This window comes from Delphinapterus leucas, chromosome 5 (assembly GCF_059928025.1).
Source record: "Delphinapterus leucas isolate spDelLeu-1000000601 "Yukka" chromosome 5, BTC_Dleu_Yukka2, whole genome shotgun sequence".
NCBI classification, from domain to species: domain Eukaryota; kingdom Metazoa; phylum Chordata; class Mammalia; order Artiodactyla; family Monodontidae; genus Delphinapterus; species Delphinapterus leucas.
This window is the reverse complement of record NC_143133.1, coordinates 73,759,032-73,781,266: the sequence shown is the minus strand read 5'-3', so window position 1 is coordinate 73,781,266 and position 22,235 is coordinate 73,759,032. Positions and strand designations below refer to the sequence as shown.

Here is a 22,235-nt window from a genome sequence, read left to right as displayed (position 1 = left end):
CTGTTGGTGTGTTTTGGGGTGTCTGTGGACTTATTATGATTTTAGGCAGCCTCTCTGCTAATGGGTGGGGTTGTGTTCCTGTCTTGCTAGTTGTTTGGCATAGGGTGTCCAGCACTGTAGCTTGCTGGTCGTTGAGTGAAGCTGGCTGCTGGTGTTGAGATGGAGATCTCTGGGAGATTTTCGCCATTTGATATTATGTGGAGTTGGGAGGTCTCTTGTGGACCAGTGTCCTGAAGTTGGCTCTCCCACCTCAGAGGCACAGCACTGACTCCTGGCTGCAGCACCAAGAGCCTTTCATCCACACGGCTCAGAATAAAAGAGAGAAAAAGTAGAAAGAAAGAAAGAAAGAAAGAAAGAAAGAAAGAAAGAAAGAAAGAAAGAAAGAAAGAAAGGAGGGAGGGAGGGAGAGAGGGAGGGAGGAAGGAAGGAGGGAAGGAAGGAAAGAAAGAAATAAAGAAAAATAAAATAAAGTAAGGTAAAATAAAATAAAGTTATTAAAATAAAAAAATTATTATTAAGAAAAAAATATTTTAAAAAAACAAAAAAACAAAAAACGGATGGACAGAACCCTGGGGCAAATGGTGGAAGCAAAGCTATACAGACAAAATCTCACACAGAAGCATACACATACACACTCACAAAAAGAGAAAAAGGGAAAAATATATATATATTGTTGCTCCCAAAGTCCACCTCCTCAATTTGGGATGATTCGTTGTCTATTCAGGTATTCCACAGATGCTGGGTACATCAAGTTGATTGTGGAGATTTAATCCGCTGCTTCTGAGGCTGCTGGGAGAGATTTCCCTTTCTCTTCTTTGTTCGCACAGCTCCGGGGGTTCAGCTTTGGATTTGGCCCTGCCTCTGGGTATAGGTCGCCTGAGGGCATCTGTTCTTCTCTCAGACACGACAGGGTTAAAGGAACAGCTGCTTCGCGGGCTCTGGCTCACTCAGGCTGGAGGGAGGGGCACGGATTGCGGGGCGAGCCTGCGGCGGCAGAGGCCGGCGTGACGTTGCACCAGCCTGAGGCGCGCCGTGCGTTCTCCCGGGGAAGTTGTCCCTGGATCCAGGGACCCTGGCAGTGGCGGGCTGCACAGGCTCCCCGGAAGGGGGATGTGGATAGTAACCTGTGCTCGCACACAGGCCTCCTGGTGGCGGCAGCAGCAGCCTTAGCGTCTCATGCCCGTCTCTGGGGTTCGCGCTTTTAGCCGCGGCTCGCGCCTGTCTCTGGAGCTCCTTTAAGCGGCGCTCTTAATCCCCTCTCCTCGCGCACCAGGAAACAAAGAGGGAAGAAACAGTCTCTTGCCTCTTCGGCAGCTCGAGACTTTTTCCCGGACTCCCTCCCGGCTAGCCGTGGTGCACTAACCCCTTCAGGCTGTGTTCACGCCGCCAACCCCTCCCTGAGCTCCGACCGAAGCCAAGGCCTCAGCTCCCAGCCCCGCCCGCCGCGGCGGGTGAGCAGACAAGCCTCTCGGCCTGGTGAGTGCCGGTCGGCACTGATCCTCTGTGCGGGAATCTCTCCGCTTTGCCCTCCGCACCCCTGTGGCTGCGCTCTCCTCTGCAGCTCCGAAGCTTCCCACCTCCACCACCCGCCGTCTCCACCCGCGAAGGGGCTTCCTAGTGTGTGGAAACCTTTCTTCCTTCACAGCTGCCTCCCACTGGTGCGGGTCCCATCCCTATTCTTTTGTCTCTGTTCTTTCTTTTGCCCTACCCAGGTACGTGGGGAGTTTCTTGCCTTTTGGGAAGTCTGAGGTCTTCTGCCAGCATTCAGTAGGTGTTCTGTAGGAGTTGTTCCACATGCAGATGTATTTCTGATGTATTTGTGGGGAGGAAGGTGATCTCCATACCTTACTCTTCCGCCATCTTGAAGCTCCTCCCTCTATTTTTTTTTTTTTTTTTGCGGTACGCGGGCCTCTCACTGTTGTGGCCTCTCCCGTTGGCGGAGCACAGGCTCCCGACGCGCAGGCTCAGCGGCTGTGGCTCACGGGCCCAGCTGCACCGCGGCATGTGGGATCTTCCCAGACCAGGGCACAAACCCGCGCCCCCTGCATCGGCAGGCGGACTCTCAACCACTGCGCCACCAGGGAAGCCCCTCCCTGTATTTTATTTATTTTATTTTATTTATTTTTGGCTGCGTCGGGCCTTTGTTGCTGTGCGCGGGCTTTCTCCAGTTGCAGTGAGCAGGGGCTACTCTTCGTTGCGGTGCACGGGCCTCTCATTGCGGTGGCTTCTCTTGTTGCAGAGCACGGGCTCTAGGCACGCAGGCTTCAGGAGTTGTGGCATACAGGCTCAGTAGTTGTGCTCACGGGCTCTAGAGCGCAGGCTCAGTAGTTGTGGTGCACGGGCTTAGTTGCTCTGCGGCATGTGGGATCTTCCCAGACCAGGGCTCAAACCCGTGTCCCCTGCATTGGCAGGAGGATTCTTAAACACTGCGCCACCAGGGAAGTCCATGAAGTCATTTTAATAGCAAAGGCTTGGAAACCATAAATCTATCTATAGGAACGAGATTGCATAAATTATGGTACATTTACACAATAGGATACTATGCAGCTGATAAAAAATTAGGAAGGTTTACCTATATATGCTTGTGACAGAGATCTCTAAAAGATAGCACTTAAAGAGAAAAAACACTGTGGACTCTGGTGATAATGATGTGTCAATGTAGGTTCCTCAGTCTTAACAAAGGTACCACTCTGTGGGGGATGGTGATAATGGGAGAGGCGGTGCATGTACGGGGGCGTATGAGGGAAATCTGTGTACCTTTGCTCGATTTTGCTATGAACTTAAAACTGCTCTAAAAAAAATTAAGTCTATTAAAAAGAAAGAACAAAGCACACTATAAAGCATTACATAAAGTACAATCCCATTTAGGTAAAATATAAAGCAAAGTAGAGATGTGTATATATGTATATAAGCAGATGAACAAAAAGGGGGCTGAAAGGGTAAAAGAACACACAAAAAAGATGCAGTTCTTCCTCTGGGAAATGGGACAGGGACAGGGAAGAAGATACGGTGAAAAAAGACTTTAACCTTTTATTTTGCGTACTTGAACAATGTTTGAACCGGGTCCAGAGTAAATGCAGTCTTGTATTCCTTGTGCAGGGGAAAATGCACAAAACGCTAGTATAACAAACAATAGACAGGATCAAAGATGAGCTAGGTGCCAGTCATCTTTAAGCCAAATGCTGGTTCTGAGAACAAACGACCTCAAATAATGTTTGAAACTAGAATTTTCTATTGGTTTCATTAAAACCATAATACAGAGTCCTACTAGAATGCCACTAAAGTAAATTAAACAGGATTGGTTTAATTTATGGTTAAACTAAAGACAAAAATGCTAAAACCTTAGCATAATTTAAAATTATATATATATCTCATTTATTGAAATATAAAGATCTTCATTTACACGTTTTAAAACAAAAACATGAACGGGGCAATTTGTAATACAATTGTATCGGTAGACTCTTCCTATCGAGTTAGTTCTCCAACATTCACCACACCACCGTTTTGGGAACATTTAGGTATTTTTCTCTTTATTATTTCTAAAATATAAATTTTGGACATTCAAAAGTGCAACAGTTAATGTGCCTGTGGGGAATATCACAGTTAAAAAAATATAAACAAAGGCAGTGATACAGCTTGTCATAAATGTTTTGGCAGTATTCTCCAAGTCTATATAGAAATACATATATACATATTGATGTATAACATCATTTTATCTCACGTCCCTCTTCACAAAAATAGGACCATTTTGTACAGATTGGCAGACCACATTTTAAGGACATCATCAATCATTTAAAAAGTCACAAATTGTGTTTCTCAGGCCAACTTTGATTGTCTTCATAAAAATAGAAAGCAGGAAGGATTGACACATTTTCATCTGGGGTCTTTGCAGGAGGCCAGAAAGGAAACAAATCTGTCATACACTGAAAACCCTATTTAAGAGAGAGAGAAAAAAAAATGCAGCCATATACAAACTCAGGTGACAGCATTCGTCAGGACTAGATCCTGCTGGTCTGAGAATTTTCATCCAGCCTCATGATGTCATGCAAGACTCAAAGGACATCAAAATGCAAAGCACCAACAAAAGGAGGCTGTACGATAAACAGGGAGCGATAAACAGAGTGCTTGAGCTGTGATCCTAGAAACACAAACGTATTTCAAGTCTAATTGGCTCTACAGAACCTAGTCAGGTTTTCTTTTTAAATTGGCCAATCTGGCTCAGTCTTCACACTTACCATGAAAAAGGTGGGGCTTGCATTGAGATTACACCAGTAGGTAGTCAAGTACCTTGTTATTGCTTCTACATCTTCCAAAGCATCACCTGCCACGAGTACGCACAGTGACTGCGGTAATCACAGCCCATGTTTCATTCATATGGTGTCAGCAATTAAGTGGTATCGCACAGAATGCCAATGAACCCACAACAACCGGTTTGACAATCTGGATGGATGTGACAATCTGTCCTCCCCTCTAACCCCAAAATATCAGTAAAACTTAAAACTTTTTTCACCAAAATAGTGACCTGGTCATACAGAGACTTGGTTCACTGAATTGCATCATTTTTGTACATGCCTTTTGGCGGGAAACTGGTGGGGAGGGGGTTCAGTTCCCCATGCAGTGAGATCTACTAAACCAAGACTTGGCTTGCTCAGTCTCAGCTAAGACTGTGATATTAAATTAAGTGTAGCAATTACCAGATATATGGCATTAAATGTCACTGACCCAGAGCCAAAGATGCAAATGGAGGCTTCCTACATGGTTGATTTCTATTTCAAATTATTTTTTTCCCATGGCAACTTCCTGTCATCTACGCCGGTGTTCCCCAAATCTGGCTGATCAGAACAGCCAGGATGTTTATAAAAATACAGGTCTCTGCTCCCCCAGACCTAATTAATTCAGAATCTCTCGGATGGGGACATAGAATCTCATGATTCTGGTTGCCAGTTACCTATGGGGACCAAGGATCCAGGCTATGGCACACACAGCCTTCACTAAACAATGCCTTTATTGTCTCAGAGTTCCAAACTATTTCTCCTGGGGGTAAGGAAGGGGGCTCCTGTTCAGGGCATCCTTCTGACTTTTTCAGGGTTCGCAGAATTAAAAATATCTATGTGTTGAGATCCACCAGAATTACCGCCAGGCATGAGAAAAATCTCTGCAAATCCAGTCTTCTTGCTGATTACTTTCTCCGCTGGGTAATAATATGAGAAGCCACGTTAGGCAGAGACCCATGCCTTAATATTGAGAACATTTAGGATTTAGGGGTTTTGTTTATTTATTCCAAATCGCATTACTTCAAAGGGCAGTTAATTGCTTTTAGTACAACGGATTAGGGAACTATTCAGTACACGGTTAAAAACTCTGACTTGCTGGAAGACACTACTCTTACTTTGTTCTCTATGTTCAACTAAATTTAATCCACTAAAGCTATAACCATAGTTTATAGAGAAACATGTTATTTAATATAAAGGTCAAAAACTGTCAAACTTGTCACCTACTTAGTAAGGATTTTTTTTAAATTGTGCCTTTTCTGTAGGGAAAACGTGTTACATATTACACATTTAGCATTACTGGTAACAGTAGCAGTATTATAAACGTAGATTACAATATGAAAATGAGTTGTCGGGCTTCTAAATGACCCAAATCTAATAAACAAAGTTGGTTAATTATTATCTTTTATCTCCTCAACACTAAAAAAAAAAAAAAAAAAAGTGAAACGCTATAGTACCAGTACCTTTTAAGGTTCAAAAGTGGTTTTGCATGTACTTCATAAGAAAGTCCAACAGCAGCTGACACCAGGTTTCAAGCGTGAAGTACATGGGTGGACTGAGTGGTCTCTCCAGAAGTCCAGAGAAGATAGTTAATACAAATCAAAACACATCCTTGGTTAGAGTTATTTACATAATTACAATGCTGTAGTTTTGCTGCAGTAAAAGTTGTGTACGTTGGAATCTCACCAATGCCCCTGAATCGCAAAGTTTGTCTCCTGTGGCCCGTTATTTCCTTGTCCATCTACCTCCATACTTCACATGCCAATGAGATGCTACTGAAGCATTGCCAGAGGCCACAACAAAAAAGTTCATTTCAGAATATCCCATTCATTCGTATTTAGAAGACTCCCTGAGGCCCTTGGCTGGGAACTTCTCTTTACACATCATCCAAGTCCTCCCCTCAAACTTTGCATTGCAGTAAAGTGGTTTTCTTAAAAGGATCCAAGTTGGTTCCAGGAGTGGAAGGTCCCCTCCGAATCTGCCAGTTACAGGAAGCTGTCTTCCACCAGGTCCGAGGAGTCTATGCCAATGTCATCCATCATGTCGATGTCCTCGATGGTCTCATCCTCTCTCTTGATGAAGGTAGAACTGCTGGAACCTGTCTCAATGGCACTCTCTTCAGAGGTCTGCGAGCTGGAGAGGGGAAAGAATAGAAAAGATCACAGTCAGACCAACTAGACCACGGGGGCATTTCCAAGGTGGCCCCCCAAAGGCAAAGGAGCTCTTCCTGCAACATCCTTTGGCATTCAAACCCAGGCTACCCAGCTGGGCAAGATTTTGCCACCAAGCCAGACGCAGCCCCCATCACACTGCAGTGAGCCGTATGGAAAACCCAGATCCACAGGTCATCTCCACACTTCAGCTTCCCTTCTCTTCTGCCAGATCTTCCATCAAAGTTGCTAACAAGCTATGACAATTTCTATTTTCCCTACTCAACCCCAGTGGAAGAGAAAAGAAGCAATGCCCGATCAAAAGGCCTGGGGAAGAAAAAGCAGAGGGATGAAATTGGGGCAAAGTGCAGCCGGGTCAGTCACTTGCTAGCCCTGAAAGCTCCTGAACGTCCAAACTGTGATCTCAGGATTTCACCCCACGCCCCACGAATGCCCTCCTTCCCCTCCTCTTACATCCAATCCCCCCTTGAGTCCTAAAGGCCCAGGTGAAGGCTCTTTACTTACTAGAGTAGCGTCTGAGAAGGGAGTTCTAGAGTCAGACAGCCTTAGATCTGGAATGGTCCACCACTTACCAGCTGTGGGACTTCACACAAGTCCCTTAACCTCCTGAACTTGTTCCCTTGCCTATAAAATGAGATGACAACAGTGCCTGACAATATTCCAGTTTGTTAGGGAGATTAAATACAGCGGTAAGGCAATAACCATACAGCACTGAGCAGAGTACCTAGCACATAATAAGTGCTCGATAAATGTTAGTTATGATTATTGTTGCTGTTATCCAAACTCTGAATTTGAATAGGGCCCGGATATTAGATGATATCAAGGAATAGTTGTCAATTTTCTCATGTGTGGTCATGCTCTTATGGTTATGTAGGAGAGTCTCCTTATTCTTAGGAGATGTGTGCTGGAATTTCAAATGATTTTGTTTCAGGTGACTTAGCAAGAAAAAAAAGTATGAGTGTATGTTTGTGATACACACAACACCTACCATATGTATGTATATTATATATATAATATATAGGTAAAGCAAATGTGACACAGTGTTAACAACCGCTAAATCTAAGTGGTAGATATATTCTTACAATTTTTCTGGACACTTAAAATTTTTCACAAAAATTTTTAGAAAATATTCTCTAGAGTCTCCAGACTGTCACTATTGCCTGTCTTCCCTTCTCTGAACTCTTACTCTCTTGCTGTTATCCTGCTCTGTGTTGCTAAATTTTCATGTATCTCTTTTAGCTCCAAGCAGATTATCACCTGCTGATAGGCAGGACCACAGCTTCACCTCCTCATGGCGAGGCTGCAGCACCATGCTACACACACGGCGTAGAAACCATACCATCAGCTGGGTGGCCACATGACAGAGTCTCACACATGCATACCAAAAAAGAGGCTCTCTCCCCTCCTTTCCATATCAGTTTCCAAGCAGAGAACCAAGCCTGGCCAATAGAAGCCCATGGGAAACAGTCTGCTACCCTCCACCGTGGGGCCCCTGTGGCCCAGAGAGCTCTTAGAACCTATGGGGCTACTGGACTGAGTTCCTCTTCATAGCCCTCCAGATTGGGCCCTTCCTTAAGACTGAGCTTTTGCTCAGTTCCTAGTCTGTACTCCACCTTCCCTCCCCACTTATACCCTGGTCCTAAAGCCTCACTGTGAATCCTAGTCCACTTGGCTGGTCTTAATAACCATCTAGTCCTGGCAGCCTCTCTCCCCAAGAGGCCAAACCCAGTTCCTGGGACCTTGGCCAATGGCTGGACTGTGGGCACAGAAGAAGCTAGCTTCCACCAAGACTCAGCACCACATCATCCTTGCTGCTCATCAGGCTTCACGGACGGGGGTTCCTAATGCTGATGACTGGGCTTATTTCTGGTTCCCAAGCCACAGTGCTCATCTTGTAGCCCAGGACCTGACTCCTGATAGGCTCTGACCTAGCATCCCCAAGTCCTCTACAGCAAGGCCCTTTCTTTCTCAGGCCCACTCGCCTCCCAAGGCCAAGCATCCTGAGCCTGAGGAGGGTGTTCCACAAGACCACCATGCTCACTCCTGCCTGCCTACACCCAGAGCATCCCAGATCTGGAATCCCCCATCTTTTATGGGCTGAATTGTATCCCACCAAATTCATATGTTGAAGCCCCAACCCCCAATGTGAAAAATGCAGAGACAGGGCCTTTAAGGAGGTAATTAAGGTTAAATGAAGTCATAAGGATGGGGCCCTAGCCCAGTAGGATTGGTGTCCTTATAAGAAGAGACACCAGAGATGCACACACAGAAAAGGCCCATGTGAGGACACAGCAAGAAGGTGGCCATGTGCAAGCCAAGGAGAGAGGCCTTGGGAGAAACCAAACCTGCCAACACCTTGATCTTGAATTTCCAGCTTCCAGAACTGTGAGAAATTCCTGTTGTTTAAGCCCCTTAGTCTGTGGTACTGTGTTAAGGCAGCACAAGCTAAGACACTCACCATCTCAGCCCACCTGTCAGGGCCATAGTCTCGCTGACCTAGTGTAATCATTTGGGACATACTTTGTGTGATTCAGAGAAAACCAAATGTATCACCCTTACAGAAGTCCCAGTTTTCTAATACAACAACTACCTGCCAACTAGAATTGCTCTCTCTGTGGAATACATGTCAAATTCTGAAGTCCAGCGTTGTGTACCCCTGGAACAGTTCTTGGCACCTTTCTTATGTTATTTATCCCAAAGTGATTTTCTAACTTTATTTAGAAGCAGAACCCTATTTTACAGTTGAAATATTCAGGGCCCTCAAACACAAAGTAACCAAATGGATGACAGATCTGGGGTATAGTGAGCACTCCAAGACCCACTGTTCAACCTTCTTCCCACCCCCAAGAAGTTCTACAAAAACTACCCAAAACTTGGAGAAACACTGTTTACTAAAGGAACATAAACACATTTAAAAATTGTTCTGAGCAGAGGATAAATAGAAAGGTAAGTCAGACAGCCCACTTTTCCCCTTCTCTAAATCTCATCACAAAAACAAACAAACAAAAACTATATTTTTAAAATTACCTGGTGCATACACATAAACAAGGGCTGTCTATATCTTATACCTAAATTGGTTGAGAGAGGTCACAGTTATAAGCCTCCAAAATAATAATGTCATGTGCTTCTGCCTAAATATTTATATGTATTCAACTGAATGAGAAAGAGACAGCAATATCCTGAATGAAGAGAGAAAGAGAGAAACTCATAAGCAACTTGGACCTTGAACCTGGGGCCACTATCACCACCTACCTTCTCCTGCTTCTGTCCAAGGGTTATGCAAAGAGAGCAAGGAAGTGGGGCATGGCCCCTCCCCCTGGACCATACAAACCAATGGTCCTAGTGCTGGCTGTGCATTAGCGTCACATTGGTAATAAATTAATGGGTCTAGGTATGATCACCAGTGGCTGCTATTGTCACAGAAAGAGACAACGGTACAGCATGTACCTCCTGTACACAGCATCATCTTTGAAGCACACTTACCAAAAACCTACTGAGTCAGATCAAGCCTCTAGACTAACTACCAATTTCCAACAAATATAGGAGACAGAAGCATATGATAAAACTCACAACAGTAATGCAAGCAGCAAAATTCTGAATGTGGGAACTCTACAGGCAAATGCTCTGATTTTTACACAAACAATATGCAAGGGGGCTAAAAGAGGCAGAACGAACTTATAGAGCTCTATCAACCAAAGTCAATGTGTGACCCTTATTTGGGTCTTGAACAGAACAAACTAAATGTAAAATAACATTTATGAGAGAATCAAGGAAATTTGAACACTGACTGGAAATCTGATGCTTTTAACTATTTACTGTCAATTTGGGGGGTGAAATAATGGTACAGCAGTTATTTTTAATAACTATAGTTACTTTTTTAAATAGAGCCCTTATCTTTTTGAGATGTATGCTGAAATATTATGGATGAAATGATATGATGTCTAGGATCTGCTTCAAAATAATCCAGAGGGAAGTGGTAGAGGAGGAGTAGATATGGCTATGCAAGCAGACAGGTCATGGGTTCATCAACACCGAAGTTGAGTGGTGGGTACCTGACAGTTCACTATACTGTTTGAATTATGCACGTTAGAAATCTTCCATAATACAAAGTTAGAAAGAAAGAAAGAACCAGAGAGTTCTTGTGCCAGAGAGTGCTTGTGCCTCACTCCCAGAGATTATCATTTGTTGGCCTGGGTGAGGCTTGTATAGCAGTAGTTATAGCAAATCTCCCCAGGTGGTTCCAACTTGCAGCCAGGGTTTAAAACCGCTGATGGGGACTTCCCTGGTGGCACAGTGGTTAAGAATCTGCCTGCCAATGCTGGGAACGTGGGTTTGAGCCCTGGGTAGGGAAGATCCCACATGCCGCAGAGCAGCTAAGCCCGTGTGCCACAACTACTGAAACCCGCACGCCTAGAACCCGTGCTCCGCACCAAGAGAAGCCACCGCAATGAGAAGCCCACGCACCACAATGAAGAGTAGCCCCCGCTCTCCACAATTAGAGAAATCCCAGGCGCAGCAACAAAGACCCAACGTAGCATGAATGAATGAATGAATAAATGAAACCACTGATGTAGAGTCAAATAGCCCAGTACAGCCCGCCTCTCAACTTTCTCCTCGCTCTGAATTAAGAAACTAAATAAGAACACAGCAAGAAGGATTTCTCTGGTGGTCCAGTGGTTAAGACTCCAAGCTTCCACTGCAGGGGATGTGGGTTAGATCCCTGGTCGGGGAACTAAGATCCCACAAGATCCCACCCACATGCTGTGGGGCCAAAAAAGAAAAGAAAAAATCAGCAAGAGAGGCTTATATTATTTCAGTAATCATAGTTGCTGTGTCAGTTTGATCAAATTACTTGAGGACTTAGGTCAAAGGTTCTCCATCAGGGAAACATGTCCCTTCCTGCCCCAGACCTCCACCAGCTCCAGGGAGCAGATATAGGCAGTACACTCTTTGACGTTGGTCTAAGCAATATGTTTTTGGACCTGTCTCCTCAGCCAAGAGCAACAACAACAAAAATAAACAAATGGGACCTGATCAAACCTTTTGCACAGTAAAGGAAACCAATAACAAAATGAAAAGGGAACCTACTGAATGAGAGAAGATATTTGCCAACAATATGTCTGATAAGGGATTAATAACCAAAATACATAAAGAACTCATACAACTCAAAGTCAAAAAACCCCAAACAATCCAATTAAAAATTGGGCAGAGGACCTGAATAGGCATTTTTCCAAAGAAGGCATACAGATGGTCAACAGGCACATGAAAAGATGCTCAACATCACTAATCATCAGGGAAATGAAAATGAAAACCACAATGAGATATCATCTCGTGCCTGTCAGAATGGCCATCATCAAAAAGACAAGAAATAACAAGTGGTGGTGAGGATGTGGAAAAAAGAAAACCCTAGTACATTGTTAGTGGGAATGTAAATTGGTGCAACCACTATGGAAAACAATATGGAGGTTCCTCAAAAAATTAAAAATAGAACTAGAACATACGACACAGCAGTTCCACTTCTCGGTATTTATCCAAAGCAGATGAAGACACTAATTCGGAAAGATACGTGCACCCCAGTGTTCTTAACAGCATTATTTACAATAGCCATGATATGGAAGCAACCTAAGTGCCCATCAACCGACGAATGGATAAGGAAGATACGGTGTATATACACAATGAAATACTCAGCCATAAAAAAGAATGAAATCTTGCCATTTGTGACAACGTGAATGGACCTGGAGGGTGTTATACTTAGTGAAATGAGTCAGAGACAAATACTGTATGTTTTCACGTATATGTGGAAACTAAAAAAACAAAACAAATTAACAAACAAAACAAAAACAGACTCACAGAGAACAAACTAGTGGTTCCAAGAGGGGAGAGGGGCAAAGTAGGTGAATGGGATTAAAAGGTACAAACTACCAGTTATAAAATAAATAAATCACAGGGATGTAATATACAGCACATATAGGGAAATAATCTATAATTTATAATAACTTTATATGGTGTATAATCTATAAAAATATCAAACTACTATGTTGTACACTTGACACTAACATAATATTGTAAGCCAACTATATCTGAGCAAACTAAAAAAAAAAAAAAAATTTAAAGAATCATCTGGGAAGCATTTTCAAAACTAAACAGACCCCTGGGGGTTCTGCCACTGGCTCCCCCAGGACAGATTCAGCACCAGGAGGGCCTCACAATGGGGCAATGGCTCCTCCCCTTCAGGTGCACTGGGGGAGGGGAGGGGAGAGAGCTCGGCGGGAGGCTGAGGTCTCGTGTCTACCTGTGTCTGTTCCTTTTGCCCAGGTCTTCCTCTTCAGGAACAGGGTCAATGTCAGGCAGAGGGATGATGTAGCCACTGTCTGCGCTCAGCCTCTGCTCATCAAGGCCACCCTCCCAGTCCTTCAGCTTGTCCTCCTCGTTTTTGTAGGTGACGCCAATGTACGCATTGTCGGAGTCCACGCGCATACGTGCCACGGCGGGATGGTCACTCTTCAGGAAGTCCAGGTGGATCTTTTCATAACTCTGCAAATGTTCATTTCACATAGTTACTCAAGGGTTACTGATAGAACTGCAAAAAAGGACACAGATGCTCAGAGCTTACTATTTTTTAACTGTTGACAACTGAAGGAGAGTCAGGTGTTAACTGTTCCCCAGAGATGTGTAACATGAAGAAAGGGCCACCCGTGGCAGAGATCTCCTGCTGGTAGGTCTTGAGATACCAAGAACCCCTTCTCAGTCAGTAGCTACAACTGTGTCCCCAAACGCACACACTCCCTTCTCTGGGACTAGCATGGACCCTTCTGGTCCGCATCACACAGTCTCTCCAGGGCTTGGATGGGTCCCAATAAGAGGTGAACAGGGCTTCCACTGGGAGCACCACACCAGAAGTCTTCCTAATCCCCAAACACTGGAGAAATGTAATTCAAAACTTAGGGACCATTGATCTAAAAAAGACCCCATTTTCAACAATAGTTCCAGTCTGTTCCCATCAACACAATTTCACCAACCAGAGTGTCTCTGACTTTCCTATCGTTAATTTCCTTCCTTCCTTCTGCCTCACTTATGGCGGTTGTAAGGGGCAGTGAGATAAGCGATAAACAAAAGTATTTAACTTCCAGTTCAGCTAACACTGCTCTTCCTCGAGAAGAAGGAAGAGAAGCAATAAGTATGGAAAACCTACATGGTGACTGAATCTAAGAAACTGAGTTTATTACACAAGTGTGTCTGGGTTTCCTTCTCAGCATCTCAGCAAAAATTTGTTTCACTCATTACTGTATCCTGCTCGGTTCCATGAAATTACATTTGTTCCTTTGAACAATGCTTCCTATTCCACAAAAAAAACCAGCTGCAGCCACAGATAACAGCTGAGGTTGTTCCTTCCAGTCGGCTGGTAAAAGCCAATTTCGCATGGATTTAAGTGCATCCAAATTAGCGATTTAATGGCTGTGGATGCTCTGAGACTTCTAACTGCACAGTAGCTTCAGATACTCAAACATATGGAGAATGAAGTGCTTACAGGTGTTGCACACTCAGGATGAAAGGGAGCCGTGCAGGAAGAGGAGGGTTTCTACTCATCATTGCTACCAAGGGCCCAGGGAGCACTCCCTGAAGCCCCGGCCACCGGATCACACAATCTTTTTCCTCCTTTGAAAATGCTCCTTTAACATGGTGTTGAACAGTACTGCTCTCCTGCACAATGACCAGCTCTTGTCTCCTCCCTTTGCCCATTCCTTTCCACTCACCCATCTTAAGAGGCTCAGACAAACCTTTTTATATTGTCCAGGCAGCAGATTCTCCACAATCTCACTCAGGTGGTAAAAGGAGGGTCTCTTCTCTGGCTCACTGTTCCAGCACTTCACCATGATCTCATAGCTGGAGAAGCACAGGACTCACAGTGGGCACAGGGAGGAACGTCAGGGCACCCCCTACCCCCATAGACCCACCGGGCATGAACACAGACCCACGGGATAGCAAGGGGGGCTCACACTTCACTGGTGGCGTGGTCAGGCTTGGCCATCCGGTACCCACTCTTGATCTTATTGTAGAAAGTAGAATCCACCATCATGCCAGGGTAGGGTGTACCACCTGAGGACCCAAGAAGAAAATGACCAGGACTGACGAGTGTGTGGTACACTGTTGAAACGCTCGGCACCTTTAGGAAATGTTTGGGGATCCCCGCCTTGAAGTAGCGGTTCTTCCAAAGAAATTAAGTGTTGTCATCTGCTTGATTTCACAGCCTCGCCCAGCGGAAAGTCACTTCCATCAGAAATGTTCAAATAATTAAGACAGCAGTCTTGAAATGTCTAGATAATTCTCTGTTTGTCACAGAATACGAGACTCAGTTAAGCCACACACTTGGGTGACCCACAGTGACATCTATGGAGGGATGAACTAGGGTCGAAAAAGGAGAACAGGCAGGGAAAGCCCTTTACTGTCACATCAGGACAATAGTGGATTCATGAAACATTTCCCATTTTTGTGGCCAAGGCCAGGTCAAGTTTAGTTTCCTTCCAAAACTACTCCAGGACTCCTCTGTTCTCTGAGCTTCCATTACAATTTTAAATCAGGACCACACAGCTTATCATTAAATGTGTAAGTTTCATCTCCCCAGGAGAACTATCTGGAAGTCAGGGGCGTGAATCACCCCCTCGCAGGGCCCTCACCTGGTAGCTCGGGGCACCTGTGTTCTTCAGTAACCGGTACCTGACTTACTGAATGACTAGAAGGTTTCTCTCCTCCAGAATGATGACCAGGAAGGGAGTCACCATTCCCCTTCCCTCACTGCACTGCTTTCACTGAGTGTCCATCACCATGAGGTGAGGGAGGGCGAATCCCCACTGGTGAACCCACTTAACCCAAAGTCCAAGGTGAAGAAGCAGCGGGTGAGTGAATGTCATCAGGAGCATTTCCAGTAGGAGACAATCCCTCTGATGTAGCTCAGAGGAGAAGGGGGGCAAAGGCCAGGGGTGAGGGCACAGTTCCCCAAGACCCCTTCTCGGTCTGCTCGGAAACACACTAGCCATCGTAAGTGCACAACATGTGAATCGGCTGCAGTGCACCTGACCCACACTAGGTATCTTAACATTGTTTACATCCTGGAGCTTGGAAAACACAGCATCTCCCTTCCAGTGTTGTTCCAGAACAACCCAAACAAGCAGAGATGTCAGGCCCATACCGAGGGAAAAGATCTCCCAGAGCAGAATGCCGTAAGACCAGACGTCGCTCAGTGTGGTGTAGAGGTTGTCGAAGATGCTCTCAGGAGCCATCCACTTCACCGGGAGAAAGGTCTGCAGGGAAGCGGGGAGGACGTTAAACCCAGCATATGCAGCTGTGATCTACAGCAGCAGGAATAGAAAGGGGTCCTCTCTGGGCTAATAGCTTGCACTGGCAACCTTGCCCCACAGGAGTGTCTCTTTAGTTCACTTCTGTACTCTCGGCACTCAGAAGAGTGCCTGCCACCTAGTGGGTGCTCAATACGTGTTTAATGAATGATGGATGGTCACTGCTGCCTCTTACACCCTTCCAAGGAATAACATGCCAAGATATTTAATCCTGCATTTCTACCCCAAAAGCGTGAGCCCTGAATGGACCTGTCCCCTATTTTCAGGTCTTCCTAGGAACAAAATTAAGACCAGACCTAGTGACCCGAGAGCCAATTACATTTTTGAACTATAAGAAATAGTGGGGAGAAGGTTCAAGTGTAGGACAGAACGACTATCTTTAAGGAAACGGTGCCTCTAAGATGTATTAACTCAAATGGTTTTAACATTTTAGGGGTCGTAGACACCATTTGAAAATTTGATAAAAGAGGTGCTCTCCTTGGAAATAAATGCACAACTTATGTATTAATGACTAACACTTACGGGCTGCTTTGTAGGTGCCAGGCACTGTCCTAATAATTTTACATGAATCCAGTGATCTAATACCCCGCAGCAACTCAGGAGACAGGTGCTAATGTCACTTCCCCGATACAGAGAGGGAAACCGAGGTACAGAATGGCCAAGTGACTTTCCCCAAGCTCCCACGCTAGTAGGTGCTGGAGATGGTGCTCACACCCAGGGAGTCTGTCTGTAGAGCCTGTGCTTTTCATACTGACCCCTGGAGCCCATTCATGAATGTCATGGACCCTGTGTTACAAATCTGGGCACTGAATGGCTGGAAGCAACACCTGCTTTCAGAGATGCAAGTGAGGGAGGGCGAGCACGCCAAACAAGGTGAGAGCACGTACGCTGCCTTTTGACACGTAGTTCGAATCATGCATGATGTCTCTGGCCAGGCCAAAGTCACAGATCTTCACGATTTTCCCTTGCGCCAGGAGGACGTTGCGAGCGGCCAGGTCCCGGTGGACACACTGCGCAGAAAGGGAAGAAATGACGGGGAGTGTCAGTCCACCTGCGCTAGACAGCATCACCCCTGCAAGACTGGCCACTTCACGGGGGCGCTTGGAGCTGCCTGGCACACAGCCTCAGGGAGGCTGTCCTGGCATAAAGAGCTCCCCTCTCTCGGGTTCTCATCCCAGTCCCTCCCGAGAGGGACAAAGCTCTGGAGAAAAGTAGACACCTGATCCTGTTGGATGCCCCGCTCTGCTTTGGGGATGAGGAAGAGAGAAGCAGCCATTGCTACAGGCTTCTCCACGATCTCCCTTCCACGCTCACCTTGCTCAGATCTGTGGCCTGGGTCTAAAGAAGTCTCTGTCCCCTGAATACACTTACATTTTTTGAAGCCAAAAACTCCATTCCTCGGGCAACTTGATAGGTAAAGCTCAACAAATCCAACAAAGTAAGGCCTTCTGAGTTATCATCCGAAAGGAGGTTTTTGACTTCTGAGTCTGCAGGAAAGGAATTAAGTGTGTTGGTGCTGGCGGACAGCATGAAACATCACCCACCTTGATACTCCCGAAGGGCTGGGCCACTCGTCAGGCTGCGGAGGCTTGTCCAAAGAACACACTTAAGATCATTTTGTTATAGTTTCTAAACCTCACAGGGGGGTGTGTAAAATATGCAAAAGTGCTCTCTTTAAAAAGAAATACATCTGTAGAAACATATACCTGGTTTAAGTATATATATAAGTATATATGATTCCATAAGGACCAGTATCATGCGTTCTCACACATATTTTGTTGTTTGCCTCCCAAATTTCTTTTTTCAATCTTAGTTAGCAAATCACCTCAGCCACTTTAAACACACACACACACACACACACACACACACACACACATCTTCCGTGAGGAATGTACACGAGGGCTCTTTGAAAAAGCAGCTTCTAGGAATTGCTTTTTTTTTCTTTTTAAAGCCACCTTCATAGTACTTGGCTTACTTTGTGAATAAAATTAGCCACCAGTCCAACTAGAGGTAGCGATCTTAGAGGTCAGTGCCAAAGACTTTGCGCGTAGTTCCCTTTCTTTGTAACTTGTCCACTTTCCCCAGTCGGTCCCCTCTGGAAGGGTCCCAGGGTTTTCGAGGAAGGAGGCAATCTAGGCCAGCAGTTCTCAACACTTTTTGAAAAAGTTCAGGCATGTGAAGAGTAGCTGCAGCCCTTCACATTTTTCCAGCCAGAAAGCAATGGTCTGCCTGCCAACTGGGCCTGGGTTGAGCATGAATCAGGTTCCCCTGACATCTAGAGCCACGTCCAGCCTGGGAAGCAACGTAAACTATTTTTAACAATACAGGAGGGGAGAGGAAGGACTGGTTCCGACAAGTCTCACTGGCTAATCTTTTAAAAGGGCTTGGAAGTTTACCCAGTTGGCAATGAGATGTGAATGGACCTTGGAGCTGCAGGAGTGGAAAATATTACTCTGTACTGCGCTTTGCAGAACAAGCACATTCTTTTTTTAATGACTGTACCTTTCACTTAAGAACCCTGAAAGCATCCAGAGTACATTAATGATTTTCAAAACAATTTCCATGACAGCTCAACACCTTTTTGCAGGGACCAACGGGAGGTCTCAGACCCAGTAATACAAGATTATGGAACAAGGCATCATCAGATCTATCTAGCAGCCTCCTCCCCACTCCAAGCCTGTGATGAGAGTAGAAGCCTGGAAGGACCACCCCCCAGCAGATGTGGGGTGGTCCATCTGCTATGGGCATCAGCTAGGCTCCCTGGAGTTTACAAGTCAGTTCAACCCTGCCACAAACGGATCTTCCTTCAAACAACATTCAGTAGAAAAACCCAACACCCTTGTCAGAAAATACAACCTCAAATTGTCCACTTTCCAGTTTCTAACACAAACTGGATATTAGCAAAGCTAAAAACAAGGGCTATTGAACTCACAGATATTAGAGATTTATATAATTAAATTAAAAAAATATATTAGGAACCAATATAAGATTGCCAGCTTTTAATTGTTCCAAGTAAGGGTCCTGAGAGAAAACATCAACTACCACCATACTTTCATTTGAAGAAGAAAAAAAAAAAGTCATGCTAACACCAAAAAATGCATATCACTATGTCAGAATAAACAATTCTTTAAAATGACTACATTTTAAAATGTACATTACAGGGATATAATGTACAACATGATCAATATAATTAACACTGCTGTATATTATATACGAAAGTTAAGAGAGTAAATACTAAGAATTCTCATCACAAGGAAAACAATCTTTTTCTTTTTCTTTTATTTTGCATCTGTGTGAGATGATGGATGTTCACTACACTCACTGTGGTGATCATTTCATGATGTCTGTAAGTCAAATCATTATGCTGTACACCTTAAACTTACACAGTCCTGTATCTCAATTATATCTGAATAAAACTGGACAGAAAGATAAAATTAATAAAATAAAATAATTACATTTAAAGTCTGAAAAATTTATTACATTAGGTCTATCTTTATTCTTTTTCTTTTTTCAATTCACAGGCCACAGACCTTCAAAAACATGTCATAGACTCAGGTGTGCAGATCTGCAGTTAGGAAGCATGTGGCCTGGCGGTCCTACTTACCAGGCCTGCTCAGCATCTTCTGAGTATTTTAGGTATCATATTAAACCACTGGAAGATCACAACACCCAAAGCATAAGCAAAGACACCTTTACCTAACATGGATTTCTTCTTATATGAGGCTGGGCGATCATACAGCACTCTCTGGATGTCTGAGTACTTAGAAACCTCTTTCCTTTCCAGCATGGGGACATACTGTGTAGTGTCAGCTTGCTTCATGTCCATGTAGTCACCGTTGTTTTCAAAAGATAAAATAACGTAACTGTAAAAACAGAAAAAGAAACCTTAACCAGGCTGTCCTCTGCAGTGATCGCCCGACATTCAGTAGATGACAACTAGGTACCCACCACATGCGAGGCAGTGGTGCCCATGGGGGCGGCACAGGGAACAAAAGCACAACCACCCATACCCTTCACGAGGGTGGTCTAGTCGGGGGGATGAGCAACAATCAATGATCACACAAACACATGGACCATCTCAACTCAGCTGTGTCTGTCTTCATTCTGTTTTTCAGTTCACGGGCCACAAACCTGCACCACATGACCAAGTGGCTTGGGCAGACAAACCCTGCTACTCAATAAATTTAGCACCAATTTGGTGTCCATTGAGTAAATTAATATGAAGTGAACTCACGTCCTTTCTGATCTTACAGAACTTTGTATCTACACAGATCTTTTTAGCCACTTTAGACTTCTGCAATGGGGATCGTCGCTTCATTGGCTTGACTGATAGGCACAGGGTTCAGCAAGGACCAGTATCTCAAACTTAGAAGTTTCTCACAAGGTATGAGTACTGCGGCATCCCTGGCCAGAGATGCATTTAGAGGTCTTAAGTAGAACACACATAAACAGCAAACTGGTTCCCAGAACTATTCCAACCCTCGCTCTCATTCAAACCTATCAGCAAACCTATCCCCAACATGACATCCTGGTTCAAAACATCTGCAGACATCAGGTATCTCTCAGCACCGTGTCACAGGATGACAGGTAGTTGACTCTAAGTCTTGCTACCTCCTGGCACTGAATCTGCAGACACGGTCTCTATCAGGACATGGGTTCTCTCCACTGGTGAAGCTCATAAGACGACGATTCACAACAGCGTCTCCCTTCGCACCTACCTTCGTGTGCTTTCGTCAGCAGGGTTCAATCCAAAAATGTCCAGCTCTTTCTTTGGCTTCTCTGGGTGGCGGCTCAAGAAGCTGTCCCTATTCTTATGCAAATAGTTGACCAAATCCCCATAGAAGCAGTACTCAGTGATGATGTAAATGGGGCCTGTGGGGTCCAAAACCAGTTGGAGGTGAGCATGAAAGTGAAGAACAGAAGAGCCATGAATTACATTGTGTCTACACTGGTAAGAGACGCTGCTCAAGAACAGTGAGCTTCCCTCAATAGAATCTAGTCAACAACTCCATTCAAGGAAGGGACTTATATTTGCTGGCATGTTTGGGAATTTAAAAGCCTAGACAGTCTTCACAACCGTAGTGTTCTATGAAAATCCTCACTCCCAGGTGAGCAAGCCTACCTGACTTGGTGCAGGCTCCCAGCAAGTTCACAATGTTTAAATGCGGCCCCAGGTGGGTCATTATCTTCAGCTCGGACATGAGGGCTTGTTTTTCACTGGATCTGGCTGTGGCTATTGAAGAAATAGATCACGTATCGGTTCAACTAAACTATTTACTACCCAGAAAAAGCCCCAAACATGGCTAATCCTATGACTGGACATCATTTTATTTAACAACAGTCTAAAAGAGAAACAGTGACTCAGTCTAGATGCTAATAACTAATCCCTAGTCTTCAGGGTAAAAAGAAGCCACTAAAAATAACTCTTGGTTTTCCAACATATAGGCAACAAGAACAATCTAAATAAAACTAACTGACAAAAGAGTCTAAATATGCATAAATCCCAGAATCAAAAGAACCAAGATCTAGTCCTAAACTTGGCATTTACTGGCTGTGTGATTTTGAGCAATTTACTTAATATCTCCATGTTCAAAAAATCCTCAGAAAGGGGCACTTACGTTTTAGCATCTTCACTGCTACTTTCATGACAGGTTGGGACCGACTTAATCCATAGGCAGTTCCTTCAACCACTTTCCCAAATGCACCAGAGCCCAGGATACGACCTGTGGGCAACCAGCACCATCAACACATGCAGAATCAGGCATCTCATCAGCTTCATTTACCGCGGCCAGCGCTCATGGGTACACAGCTGGGCGGTGTTTCTCCCATATGGAGGAAGCATAATGATTCCTCCAAGTCATCATGTCAAAACCAGAACTGAGCCCACAGGGAAGGAAATTAGTATAACTGCTTTTGTCAAATAACATTTGCAAAGGAAAGGAAAACACAGGCGGGAAGAAGGAGGGTGTAGCCCTCGCTGGTGTGAGCACTCTGTCTACCAGCTGGAGAACCGGGCCAAATCGTGGGCTCTGTGGCACTTGCTTTCTGTGGCTCTGCCCCAAACCTCCTGGTTCTCTACCCTTCTGTTTTCCGCACACAAACAGGGGCATCTTTTGCATCAATAAGCCTTTATCCACTGGCAATACTTCAGTATTCAAGACATCACGGATTCTAAGCGGTGATGAAGACAACTTCGGGCTGGCTCCCTTGCTGCCTGTTTCTTAGAAAGACTAGGAAGGGCAAAGGCTAAACATGCCCTAGGAGCACAACACTTTGCCGCACGCTGGGAGATACAAAATGAAATGGAAGCTCTGGTCCCCACTCTTAAAAGAGCTCACAGTCTAAAACAGATGTTTCTGCCAAGCCAGGGAAAGACTCGGCTCATAAAAGGGCACTAACAGCCAACACCGCCTGTGACGGCATGTCTGCACGGCTGGAAA

At 44.8% G+C, this 22,235-nt stretch overlaps 1 protein-coding gene across 3 annotated transcripts in view; it reads right to left on the bottom strand.

Moving 5' to 3' along the window:
- Positions 1 to 2,526: 2,526 nt before the first annotated feature.
- PDGFRA (platelet derived growth factor receptor alpha) overlaps positions 2,527 to 22,235 on the bottom strand; it is a 44,328-nt gene continuing 24,619 nt past the window's right edge. For all 3 annotated transcript variants that reach the window (XM_022564073.3, XM_089911937.1, XM_089911936.1), the window contains 11 exons: positions 21,414 to 21,518; positions 20,918 to 21,028; positions 20,514 to 20,667; positions 19,492 to 19,658; positions 17,167 to 17,282; positions 16,683 to 16,805; positions 15,630 to 15,741; positions 14,440 to 14,539; positions 14,221 to 14,326; positions 12,735 to 12,976; positions 2,527 to 6,404 (listed from right to left, as the gene is read on the bottom strand). In XM_022564073.3, the coding sequence (XP_022419781.3) occupies positions 6,257 to 6,404; positions 12,735 to 12,976; positions 14,221 to 14,326; positions 14,440 to 14,539; positions 15,630 to 15,741; positions 16,683 to 16,805; positions 17,167 to 17,282; positions 19,492 to 19,658; positions 20,514 to 20,667; positions 20,918 to 21,028; positions 21,414 to 21,518 (1,484 nt within the window). In that variant the 3' untranslated portion in view covers positions 2,527 to 6,256. The remainder of the gene's footprint in view (positions 6,405 to 12,734; positions 12,977 to 14,220; positions 14,327 to 14,439; positions 14,540 to 15,629; positions 15,742 to 16,682; positions 16,806 to 17,166; positions 17,283 to 19,491; positions 19,659 to 20,513; positions 20,668 to 20,917; positions 21,029 to 21,413; positions 21,519 to 22,235) is intronic.